We start from the raw sequence: 12,544 nt of genomic DNA, 5'->3' as shown, positions 1-12,544 counted from the left end.
GCCCAGTGTCTGCTGCCCGGCAGGTGCTCGGGATACCGAAGATATTTCCTGCACCTCTTCCTCCGTGACGTCTAGCTGTGCATTCAGTATTTGGGGGCCTGGGTATTAGTGGGTACTGACCGTCTGTGGGGTGCATTTCTTCGTTTCAGATTGCCATGGGGGTGCCATTGCACCGGCTGAAGGATATCAGGCTTCTGTATGGAGAGTCGCCATGGGGCGTGACACCCATTTCATTTGACACTCCTGCCAACCCTCCGCTCGCCCGAGGCCATGTCATCGCGGCCAGAATCACCAGTGAGAACCCTGATGAGGCAAGTTTGGGTGTTTCCCTGCGCCTGCTGCCTCCAGGCTCCCAGGGTGGGGCCGACCCTGAATATTAGCTTTGGATGAGATGCCCAGGCTTCCTGGAGGACAGACAAGGGAACTGTAGCGTGGGAAGGCAGTGGCTTCTTGATGGGAAGGGTATGCCCAGCACAGGGGCAGGTCCCAGCAGGCATCTTGTTGCTCACGTACAGGACAGTGCCACTGAGAGGCATCGTTTTCCCTGCGCTATAGCTCCAGAGGCTAGGGTCTTGCCTTGTGCCTGGGATCTGCTGAGGCTGTGATGGAGCCCCAGGGCTGGACCCTATGGGCCATGTCCATCTTTGGGACAGGCAGCCAGCTTTTGATCCCAGGTCCTTGGTTTTCTGCCCCCCACCCCCATCGTCTTTGCTGCACCATAGATGGAGTCTGGTCCCTTGTAAGGAGTTCCTTTGTGACTTGTTCTTCTCTGTACCTTCAAAATCTAGCCAGTGGCATCTGTCATACTTGATGTGCTTGCTTGTGGTTGACTGTCACATCAGCTGCATAGACTACCACAACCTCATTGTTTAATGATTACATTCAAGAAACTTGGGATAAGAGAGATTTGTCTCCCCTGCCTGCCTTTTAATTAAAGAATTGTAAGCTATGGTAGCTGTAACAGCTTGGCATCTTTGGCTGCAAACAACTGACTCTGCTGGGGGACAAGTGAAATGGGAATTCTTTAGGGGGATGATGGCTTGTTTACAGTGCCTGGGAAGATGGAGGACTCAGAGTGGAGATAGCCGGGCACCTGCAATTCTCCATCTTTCAGAACGGATGCCTCCATTACACAGGTCAAGAGTCTTAATTCCAGCGAGAGGGTCCACGTCCATCCACCCTTACCAAAATTATACTGAGGGGGATGGACCTTCCGTACCACCCCCACGTCCCATAAGCAAATTAGATGTGTGTTCGCATCACATTTTTTTACCTGCTGGCATTTTCATAATCCTGGAATTCAAAATCCAACCCTTCTTCTCTTTCATTTAAACTTTTCATTACTGACAATGTCAAGTTTATAAAACCAGAATGAACTTTCACTCAGTTCCATCAGTGAACAGCGTTCCCCCTATTGTACCTGTACCTTCTCCCCCATCCCAACATGATTATTTTCATAGTTTGTTTTTTTTTTAAAGATTTAATTTAATTCTTTGAGAGAGAAAGACAGAGATAAGAGAGAGCACGAGTGGGGAGGAGAAGGTGAAGCAGGCTCCCTGCTGAGCAAGGAGACCGTGTGGGGCTCGGTCTCTAGACCCTGGGATCATGACCTGGGCCAAAGGCAGCAGCTTAACTGAATGAGCCACTCAGATGCCCCCCACTTTTTAAAAGATTTTATTTATTTATTAGAGACAGAGACAGTGAGAAAGAATCAGAGATTTTTTTAAAGTAAAAATTACATTTATGCATGAACATCTTGACATGGATACACCCACACCGCTAGTGGGAGAGATCAACGTTCTATTGATCACACTAAGCTGTGGGTTGTGGTGGAGGTTCTGGATTTGTCTAGGATTTAATTCTGATGCAAATATATCTGGAGTGATGACCCCCTCCCTCCCATTTTGCTTTTGCTTTCCTCACTCCAGGGGTTTAAGCCAAGCTCTGGAACGGTTCAGGAACTGAATTTCCGGAGCAACAGAAACGTCTGGGGTTATTTCAGCGTGGCGGCTGCTGGCGGCTTACACGAATTTGCTGACTCCCAGTTCGGGCACTGCTTCTCCTGGGGAGAGAACCGGGAAGAGGCCATTTCGTTAGTATCTCCCTGCACCCCTCCTCTTTTCCCTCCTTCTTTGCAGAAGCTAAAAGCCTGGGGCTTCAGAAACAGTAATACTTTAGGAGGTAAAGGAGTGAACCACAGAGCAGACCCTATCTTCAGTGACCTTTGCTGAAGTCCAAGGGCAAAGTCTCCCCTCTTCCTGTATCTGAGATCCGTGAGGTCAAATCTGCTCACGAGTTCACCAAGGTCATTTGGTCTTGAGGTCATATGGATTGCACTTGGGAGAGATTCCAAAAGGGGATTCCAAAATTTAAAAGGTGCCAAGTACTAGAGCTTTTTAAGAAAAAGGGGTGTGGGGCTACTTCTTTAAATTTAAACCTTATAAGTAGGTCCTGGAGAAACCCACATTGACAAAGGGGTTCCTGAATCCCAAAACACCCACATCTCCTGTTTCTCCTGCCTTGCCCTGAGCGCAGAAACGCAAAACCCAGCGCACTTTGTAATTAAACATTCTTGTGTTTTAACGTTCTCGTGTTTAGAGTGAAAAATCCCCAAAGGCTTTGTGGATGTTTTGTTTAAAAAGCATTATAATTGGGGCTCCTGGCTGGCTCAGTGGGTACAGCACAAAACTCTTGATTTCGGCATTGTAAGTTCAAACCCCACATTGGGTGTAGAGCTGACTCTAAAATAAAATCTTTAGGGACACCTGGCTGGCTCAGTTGGTTAAGTGTCTTTCTTGATTTTGGCTCAGTTCATGATCTCAGGGTGGTGAGATCAAGCCCCACGTAGGGTTCCTTGCTGAGCATGGAGCCTGTTTAGGATTTTCCCTCCCCTAGCCCCCTCACTCACTCACTATCTCCCTTTCTCTGTTAAAAAAAAAAAAAGGAAAGAAAAATTTTAATTATAAAAAAAACTTAAAACATAATAAAAAAAGCATTGAAATCTATCTAGCCCAGGGCACTTAGTCGTGATTTAAATTGATTTTGGTGATTTTGATGAGTGGGCTTTCTTTGCTAGCTTCATGCAATCAGTTTTAATCAGGCTGAGTGAAAAATGGAAAGGGGAGGGAGGCCAGTCAGTCCAGCCCATTCTGATCTCTGATGGAAACAGCCTGTGGCTTGTCCTATGCTGGTCATAGGCCTATAGACTTAAGAATTCAGAGGGAAAAATTCTGTTGTTGTTTCTTTGAGAGAGAGAGCACTAGTGAGGAGGAGCAGGGGGAGAGGAAGAGAGAGAACCTTAAGCAGACTCCCCACTGAGCACAGAGCCTAAAGCAGGGGCTCTCATGACCCTGAGATCATGACCTGGGCAGAAATCTTGTTGGCTGGGTAACCAGCTGAGCCACCGAGGGGCCGCTAATATGGTCTAATAGGGGGACCAGCTGTGTCCCCTTCCCCAGGACTGAGGGCTTCCCAGGATTTGGAATTTCTCACTGCTAAAACTGGGCACGTCCTGAGCAAACTGGAACAAGTTGGTCACTCTTGAGCCCAAAGGCTTGATGCTTACCTGCAGACTCCGGGCCCGCACCTGACTTTCCTCTGACTACTGATGAGTTCATTTGACCTCAGTGCATCTTTCTTTCCCTGGCCCTGAATTGGGGTTGTTCTTACCCCTTTGCCACGCCTACTGAATGCACATGGGAATGCCATGACAGGTATAAAAGCTGTCCTCTCCCAGGAGGAGAATTGCTCTAGTGCCCCTTCTTTCTCTGGTACAGTCTCCCTATGATTTCCTAGGGATTCGGGGCTTCAGCCCTTCGGGCTGGAGCCCTCTTTGGGGAGAGGCCATCCCTCTGGGAAATGGGAGGTGGTGACCAACCGAGCACATGCAGACAGGTAACTGCCATACCCTGTGTGGGGTAACAGCGTTAGCCTTCCGTTAGACACACCTCGTGCATACCTTGCAGAGCAGCTGTGTGGACTGCTCAGGGGGGTGGGGGTGGGGGTAGCACCTGCTCTGGGACATGGGGATTTAAAGAGGTCCAGCTGCAGGGAGGCAGAGCAACCGGCTATGGTTAATAAGAATCATAATCACAGCCATTCATCATGTTTATAACGGCTGACCTTATTTATCGGAGACTATGTGCTTTATATGGATTGTCTCATTTTAATTCTCCCAGCACCTGTGTGAAGTCAGGGTTATTTCCCCATTTTCCAGATGAGGAAACTGAGGCCCAGAGTGATTAAGTTACTTGCCCAAGATTGCTTGACCAGTAAATGCTGGAGCCAAGATGGACACCTGGGCTGCTGGACTCAGGCCCCTCTCTCAACTGTGCTCTTCTGGGCTCTCCGAGAACCAGGCAGGAGCTCTGCCGACACGTATGTTATGTTAATTTGGAAAACGATCCATGTGCCTTTCCTCTCAAGGAACATGGTGGTGGCTTTGAAGGAACTGTCCATCCGGGGCGACTTCAGGACCACCGTGGAGTATCTCATTAACCTGCTGGAGACTGAGCGCTACCAGAACAACGACATCGACACTGGCTGGTTGGATTACCTCATTGCTGAGAAAGTGCAGGTGGGGAGCTGCCCTGTTCTCCCCTCAGGGTCACGGAGGCCCCCCACCCCCGCCCCACTTCCCGGCTCCCCGTGGGCTTAGTCACCACTGACACTGAAGGGCGGAGTCTCTTCTAGGCTGAGAAACCAGATATCATGCTCGGTGTGGTGTGCGGGGCCTTGAACGTGGCCGACTCGTTGTTCAGAACTTGCATGACGGATTTCTTACACTCGCTGGAAAGGTAGGGTGCAGGGGTAATTCACCCTCTCCTCCATGGGATGAGTGTTAGTGGCAAGTAAGGCAGAGAATCAGGCAGCAGGCAATTAGGGAATCCTGCCTCTGAAAGGAATCTACTTGCCTCTGAAATTCCTCTCCTGTAAATCAAGGCTGCAGGAGAGGAGGCCGCTGGTGGGGGGGGTCTCAAGGGGACCAGCCCCAGGCAAATGGCTGTAGTCTTAGTCATGCTGACTTGTGTAAGGTACTTCATAGCACTTGAGTTCAAAGAGGAGATGAATTGAGAAGCAAAGCAGGTGATGGGTCACCTCTGCAAATGTTCCTTCCAGACCCTCACCTGAGTTGGGTGTGGCTAGTGAAGTGGACCAGCATGGAAGTAGGGGCTCACCATGAGGATGGGCCAGTGTTTCTCAGCCCCAGCACCCTTGACATTTTTGACTGACTGTTTTATTGTGGGGGCTCTCCTGTGCACTGTGGGAAGTTAGTAGGAGTCCCCCATCTTTCCACCAGGAGTCACCATAATCAAATATGTCTCCAGACATAGCCAAATGTCCTGGGGTAGAGGCAGAAATCACCCCTAGAGACACTGTGATAGGCAAATAAAGCTACCAAAACAACTTTAGAAAGGCAAGAGATGTTAGAGCGGGTTGTCATGCTTGTGCAGAGTAATAGAGTAGCAATGCCTGTGTCTCCTTCCTTCCCACATTGGGAATTTTTTCCCAGAACGAGCATTAAGGATTTTGCTTCCTGGAAAGCCGTTTTGAAATTTCTCACCCTTCAGCAAGTGCTGTTCCCTTAAGTTCTGAGCAGTGTCACATTCCTTGCCTTTCCATCGGATTTAGCTTTCTTTCTTTTTTTTTTTTTTAAAGATTTTATTTATTTATTTGACACAGAGAGAGAGATCACAAGTAGGCAGAGAGGCAGGCAGAGAGTGAGGAGGAGGAAGCAGGCTCCCCGCCAAGCAGAGAGCCAGACGCGGGGCTCGATCCCAGGACCCTGAGATCATGACCCGAGCTCAAGGCAGAGGCCTAACCTGCTGAGCCACCCAGGCGCCCCCAGATTTAGCTTTCTAAATACAGCCAGATGTGTTGGTGTTTAGGCGAGGCAAAGAGCTGGGTGATTAGTTTAAATCCAGAGGGTGGCCCTAGTGTTCTCGTTCATTCCCACAGCCGACTGCACGTCTCTTTTCTTTCAGGGGCCAGGTCCTTCCTGCAGCTTCTCTGCTGAACATTGTGGATGTGGAATTAATTTATGGAGGTGTTAAGTACATCCTCAAGGTGAAGGCCCTGGGTTTCTTGGATGTCTCCAGCATTTTGGAGGCTGATGGGAGTTTTTCTTTCTGGAGTGGACTTGCTTCTGTTGGGTGCTGGGACTCCCCAGGCAATCCCGTGCCCTTGAAACCTAAGCATTTAGGGTTTGGGCATGTGCAGCCTTGTGCAATACACACGGTGTACAGGAGACTGTGTATTTGGGTTCTGGGGCTGAGGTAACAGGGAACCATGAGCCAGTGGCTTCAGGCAACAGAAGTGTGTTCTGAGTCCGGAGGCCAGAGTCTAAAATTAAGGTGTCAGCTGGGCCCTTTGAAGTCTCCAGGAGAGAATCTATTTCATGCTTTCCTAGCTCCTGGTGGTTGTGGGGCTGACCTTGGTGTTCCGTGGCTGGTAGAACGTCACTCCAAGATATGCCTCTGGCTTCATATGGCTGCCTTTTCTCTGTGGGTGTGTCTGTGTGTGTGTGTGTCTGTGTGTGTGTGTGTGTGTGTGTGTGTGTGTACATTGTCTTCCTCTGTGTGTCTCTGCTCTGAAGAACACCACTCATACAGGATTTAGAACCCACCCTCCTCCAGGATGACCTCATCTAACTAACTCCACGTGCAAAGACACTATTTCCAAATAAAGTCACATGCCCAGGTACTCGGAAGGACATGAATTTAGGGGCACAGTATCCAGTTCGGTACCAAGCATAAGCAGGACCTTTGCTGAGCCGGCATAGTGTGTGGCTCCATTTCCAGGGGCCGTGAGGCCAGCTCTGTCCTGTGTGTCTGCACCAAAGGTCAATGTATGGCTTTCGGATCTCTCTCTGGTCTACCTTGGGCTTCCTGGGCAGTTTACTTGGTGTTGCTGTGCTCTGTCAGAAGTATCCCGTTACCCTTCCTGGGGCATCTGAGGTCATTTCAGAGAGAATATCACCATATCTGAGATGTGTGGGCACAGGATGAGACCCTGGGTCCAGGTCAGGGTGACCCGTGGGGGCCAAGTGTCCCCAAGAAGCTAAGGCCTCCTTGGGAGGGAGAAGATAACATAGAATTCAAGTCTGACTTTGAGGCAGAATTTTTTTGTTCTGTTACTTTATTTTTAAGATGACTGAGCACGTGTTACCCTTTCAGCTTTGGGGATTTTTAGGGTCGATGTAGTCAAACAAGTATGTTCTCCATGGGGCCCTGCTTTGAAACCACTCCTCTTTACCTGTCCATGCTTCCTGACTATTTAAGGGGCCTGGTTCCCCCAGCAGGATTTTAAGTGTGACACATGCTTACTGTATAAAATTTTAAATTTTCAAAAAAAGCATAAAACATTGAGGGAACTTCCATGAACGTTTCAGCACTGACTTTGCAAAGTTGAGATCATGGTGCAAATACTGTTTTGCTGCTTTGATATTATCATGGCCTGAAGTTTTCCCATATTATTAAACAGTTTTCTTAATATCAGTTTGGTGTCTAGAGCCAACGGTCCAATGGAACTTTCAGTAGGAACGGAAGTGTGCTGTATCTGTGCTTTCCAGTGTGGCCACGGGGGACTACTGAGCACTGAGGAACTGAATTCTATATATTATTTAAGTTAAATTAATTTACATGTAAATAGCCAGCCTAGCTCTATTTGACAGTGGGGGTCCAGAGAATTCCATTGCAAGGCTGCGGGATAGCTAGTTTGTGTCTCAGTCTTACTGTTACCATGAATAATGTTGCAATAAACATTCCTCAGTTTCTTGGAATCTTTCCTCTCAACATATGTATCTTAGAGGTCGAGGGCTTTTTAGGGCTACCTGTTTTCTGAGAGAGAGCACCCAGAATGAATCCAGGGCTAGTATGTCAGATTGAAATGCAGAGCCGAGGCCAGGGCCTGGCCACCTGGCCTCTCTTGAGGGTCCCAAAGGTCTTGTGTGCCCCTGAGCAGAGCTGGACTTGGGGGACAGAGTCCTGGTCACTGGTGGAGTCTCCAGGGCTGTCTCATTCAAGGTGAGACCCACCCCAAACCCTGCACCTTCCCTGCTGCTCCTGGGGGCTCTGCTTGGGGCTGATGCCTAGAGGCAGGAATGAGAAGGGCTTGTGATTGGCAGGAGATGACCAGGCTGGGCTGCACCCACAGATGGTGGCCACTAGCCCTGCTGTGGGACAGGTGTGGTGCGCTGACTGTGGCCCCATCGGCTGCTCCCCGAGGGTACACTCCACCAGCCCTTGCTCCTGGTGGTGGGGGTGTGGGGCAGATGGTGCCCTGGGGCCCAGGGACAAGCAGGCCTCCTGGATTCAGGCAGGGACACTGAGCCTGTCCCCGCAGGTGGCCCGGCAATCTCTGACCATGTTCATCCTCATCATGAACGACTGTCATATCGAGATTGATGCCCACCGGCTAAGCGATGGGGGGCTGCTGCTGTCCTATAATGGTAACAGCTATACCACCTACATGAAAGAAGAGTTTGACAGGTATGTAGGGGGTGGGGCGAGGGGCATGACGCAGAACCACGCTTTCCCATGGGGCTCAAAGATATAAAGCCAGCTCTGTGCAGCCCAAGGGTCTTAGAAAAATACCTTCCCCAGTAGATTCTGGGGCCCATGGAGAGGAAAGTCTCTTGGCTGGACAAACTCAAAGCTGGCAGACGTACTGGGGAGGTTCCCAAGAGGCCTGCTTCTGGTAATGTGGGAGAGTCCGGAGCCAAATGGGCCGTGACTCCCAAATCCTGGGCCTGCAAGGTGTATGACAGCGTGTCAGCCGCTCCTTGTCTGAGCTGCAGCGCCCACAGTCATCTGAGCTCAGGCTTGGAGGAGCGGCAGCCTTCCAGTTAGGGCTGGATGTACAGGCACAGGACAAGGTTTTGGGATAAGACCACGGTCATGACTCATGGAGCCTGCTGGTGAACGTGACACATCAAGCAAGCAGAAGGAGCAGGACTGATCACTGTGCACCTGGATAAGTGAAATGCAGGATACATAAGTGTAGGAAGTACTTAGCACAGAAGCATCATGAACTCTCCCCCAGAGCCCCTCCCTTTGTGGTGCACTTAACCACAAAGGCCAGCCGGGCTGAGTGGGCAGCCAAGACTTCCTCTGCCCCTCCAGCCCAGGAGAATCAGGCCAGGGTTGGGGGATGGTGGGGAGGTGGGGTGATTTGCACCATAGGCCCCGTGCCTGGAAAGCTCCACTTAGAGAATTGTCTCTCTTCCTAATCCTCGAAGTTTTGAAAGAAGGCAGACTGGATTCATGCCAACCAGAGTACTGTTATATTACCTCATTTTACCCATGTTCTGTCTGCCAAGAATATTCGAGATTATCATAGACGTCCCCCCCAACCCCCCACCTCCTGGGACATACTCTGGCCAGTTCAGTTATAAGGTGAAGCCTAAAGTCAGTAAATATTTCTTGGAGAATATCAGTGGCTTTCTCTGTGCCTCTTAGAATTGTATCGGGAAAAGGAACTGGTTTTCAGCCAGAAAAGGGTCATACCCTTTGCACATCCCACTCATTCCCAGTATCTTTGTGGTAACGTCAGATGCTAGCATTAGGGTGAGTGAAATCCCGCAGACCACACATGGTGGGGGGAAGGGGACACTCTGGGCTGCCGTCAGGAAGGGGAAAACGTTGTCAAAAGGCAGACATGAGCACACTGGGTCGATGGTCTTCCCGCAGCTACCCACCCGCCCCTTTTGTCTCCCAGTTACCGTATTACCATCGGCAACAAGACTTGCGTGTTTGAGAAGGAGAATGATCCCACGGTCCTGAGGGCCCCTTCAGCTGGGAAACTAATACAGTACACGGTGGAGGACGGGGGCCATGTTGAGGCAGGGAGCAGCTACGCCGACATGGAGGTGAGTACAGAGTCGGCCCTTGGGTTAGGGCTGCAGCCAGGCCTCCCCTTCACCCCGCTCCCCAAGGGGGAACCATTCCGCATTGCACCTGCACCCCTGCACCCTGGGCCAGCTGGCCTCACCTCTCCTCTGGGCCACCATCGATTCCTTAGAGAGTTCCAATTATCTGCAGTATTCAAAGGGAAAACCTCGAAAGTGTATACCTCCGTGGGAGTGAGGAAGGACGGATTAATAATAACCGTGGCAGGGATTTAAAAAGCTGTAAGGCAACACTTAACATAGTGCTTGCCACATGGCAGGTGCTACTCTAGGCATTTTACCTATTTAAGTAATTAAATAGATAGGATCCCCATTTCACACACAAAGAAATAGGGCCCAGGCAGGCTAAGGAATGCAAGGTCCCCCAGAGCTAGGGTTCACACCTGGCCTCCATTCTATGCTGCCAAGGTCAATAACAATGAAAATGACAGTGGCAGTGAAAATAGGGCGGAAGTAGGAGCTCATGCTAGCCGGCCTCCTGCCATGCACCAGGTTCCTCCTGAGTGGCCCTTATAAGAGCACTATGAGGTGAGACGGTCGTTCTTCCCCATTCGACAGTTGGGGAAACTGAGGTTCAGAGAGGGGAAGGCATCTGCTGGAGATCACAGAGTGTTGGGTGAGTGCTGGGGTTCCAGCCCAGGCCTGTCACAGGTGCCCAGGCTGTGACCTGCTGAGCAAAAGGAGCACAATGATGACTATTTACAGCCCACACCACGGTAACGAAATGCATCATGTCCATGCATGTGGACTCCTGACGAGGCCAGTTAAAGGGGCTGGCAACTCTAGAGGGAGCACATTCTTATTTCACCAGAGGTTCCCCAGAGGGTTTTCTCACTGCCTTTTAAAAAAGAGCAGGTCACAAAATGTACCATGTTTTAGGAATGTGTGTCTTAAGCACCCCCCATATATGATTTAACAGTATTTCTAGAGAGAGGCTTGACTTTACAAATACAGATCCGTTTCCATGTCTGTACAATGGGTACAATAAATAACCTGCCTCCCTCATTGGCTTTGCAGAAGGAGATCATTCACGAGCAGCACTGAGCCTGGCACGCAGCAGGCTTCTGGCAAATGCAAGTTCCCTCCGTCCTTTACATTTGAACTCTGCCCAGGAGTCATTCTGTTTAAATGACTAAGCACCGGCTGCTCCAGAGTCCTAGTTCTGGTGACTCTGGTGCTGTTCCACATACAAGCCAATCCCGGTGGGCTCATCTTATTTCTCCTTCCTGCATAACAGGTAATGAAGATGATCATGACTCTGAATGTGCAGGAGAGTGGCCGGATCAAATACATTGAGCGCCCAGGGGCCACGCTGGAAGCAGGCTGTGTGGTGGCCAGGCTGGACCTCGACGACCCTTCCAAAGTGCACCCGGTATGCTGCACCCCAGCGCAGCCGCCCTGGCTGGCTCAGGAGTGCTCACTGTTTTGCCAGTTCTGGGAGCGGAGCTGGCTGAATGCTCCCAGCTCTTGTCCTGCCTCTGTGAGCCCTCAGAAGCCAGTGTGATGGGTACAGAAGCCCACCTACCCTTTTGCTCACACCCCTCACACCTGCAGCTCACCAGCCTACCCAGAGTAAAACTCAGGTTGCATACTGGAATATGGAATTATTAGCATATAATTACAAGGTGTAGGTAATACTGTTATAATGAATGAAGCAATATTGATATGTTATTACTCACTGATGTCCATACATTATGCAGATCTCCTTAGTGTCGTGTTTAAATGGTAAGAGAAACAATGCAAAATTCAGCATTTGAACCGTTTGGAAGTGCAGTTCGGTGCCATTAAGTGCATTCACACTCTTGGGTGACCAATACCGCCACCCGTTTCTAGAACCTTCTCTGCTTTTAAATGTATTTTTTTTTAAGATTTTATTTATTTATTTGACAGAGAGAGAGATCACAAGTAGCCAGAAAGGCGGGCCGCAGGGTGGGGTGTGGGGGAAGCAGGCTCCCGGCCCAGCAGAGAGCCCAGTGTGGGGCTCTATCCCAGGACCCTGGGATCGTGACCTGAGCCAAAGGCAGAGGCTTAACCCACTGAGCCACCCAGGCGCCCCTAGAACCTTCTCTGCCTTTCAGACTGAAACTCTTACACCCATTAACCACTACCTCCCCGTTCCTCCCACCCCCAGCCCCTGGCAGTTGCTCTTATTGTCTCTATGAATCATACTTACACGAGGAACCTCGTATTCATGAAATCGTACAACACTTGTCTTTCTGTGGCTGGCTTGTTTCACTTAGAACAATGTCCTCTAGGCTCATCCATGATGTAGCAAGTGTTCATACCTCATTCCCTTTTAAGGCTGAGTAACACTGCATGGTTTATATAATGCATATTTCGTTTATCTGGTCATCCGTCGATGGACACGGGGGTTGCTTCTTTGAGAATGTTGTTGGGAATCATGCTGCAGTGAACATGACTGTATGATTCCTGTAGTTTTTGCCCAAATCCAGGAACCCATTCAGGTTAGCGTATCATGTAGAGATGCCTTCTCCCCTTAGGCCCCTTTTATGACCACCCTTTACAAAATGGCACACACACACACACCTGACCTTGCAGTCGCAGCCTCCTGCCCTGCTACCCTTCTCTCCCTGGTACTGTCATTTGTGATGAGACAGACGAGGTGTCTCACTGATT

The 12,544-nt window shown here is 50.0% G+C and overlaps 1 protein-coding gene across 4 annotated transcripts in view; it reads left to right on the top strand.

The window, feature by feature from the left end:
* The window catches only part of ACACB (acetyl-CoA carboxylase beta), a 123,839-nt gene that overhangs the window by 55,290 nt on the left and 56,005 nt on the right, over positions 1-12,544 (top strand). For all 4 annotated transcript variants that reach the window (XM_059140603.1, XM_059140604.1, XM_059140605.1 and 1 more), the window contains 8 exons: positions 150-311; positions 1,929-2,092; positions 4,426-4,576; positions 4,693-4,796; positions 5,985-6,066; positions 8,344-8,489; positions 9,718-9,868; positions 11,145-11,279. In XM_059140603.1, the coding sequence (XP_058996586.1) occupies positions 150-311; positions 1,929-2,092; positions 4,426-4,576; positions 4,693-4,796; positions 5,985-6,066; positions 8,344-8,489; positions 9,718-9,868; positions 11,145-11,279 (1,095 nt within the window). The remainder of the gene's footprint in view (positions 1-149; positions 312-1,928; positions 2,093-4,425; positions 4,577-4,692; positions 4,797-5,984; positions 6,067-8,343; positions 8,490-9,717; positions 9,869-11,144; positions 11,280-12,544) is intronic.

The sequence above is a fragment of the Mustela lutreola genome, chromosome 11 (assembly GCF_030435805.1).
Source record: "Mustela lutreola isolate mMusLut2 chromosome 11, mMusLut2.pri, whole genome shotgun sequence".
Lineage (NCBI taxonomy): Eukaryota > Metazoa > Chordata > Mammalia > Carnivora > Mustelidae > Mustela > Mustela lutreola.
The sequence above is the reverse complement of the archived record's forward strand: the minus strand, read 5'-3'. Positions and strand labels throughout refer to the sequence as shown.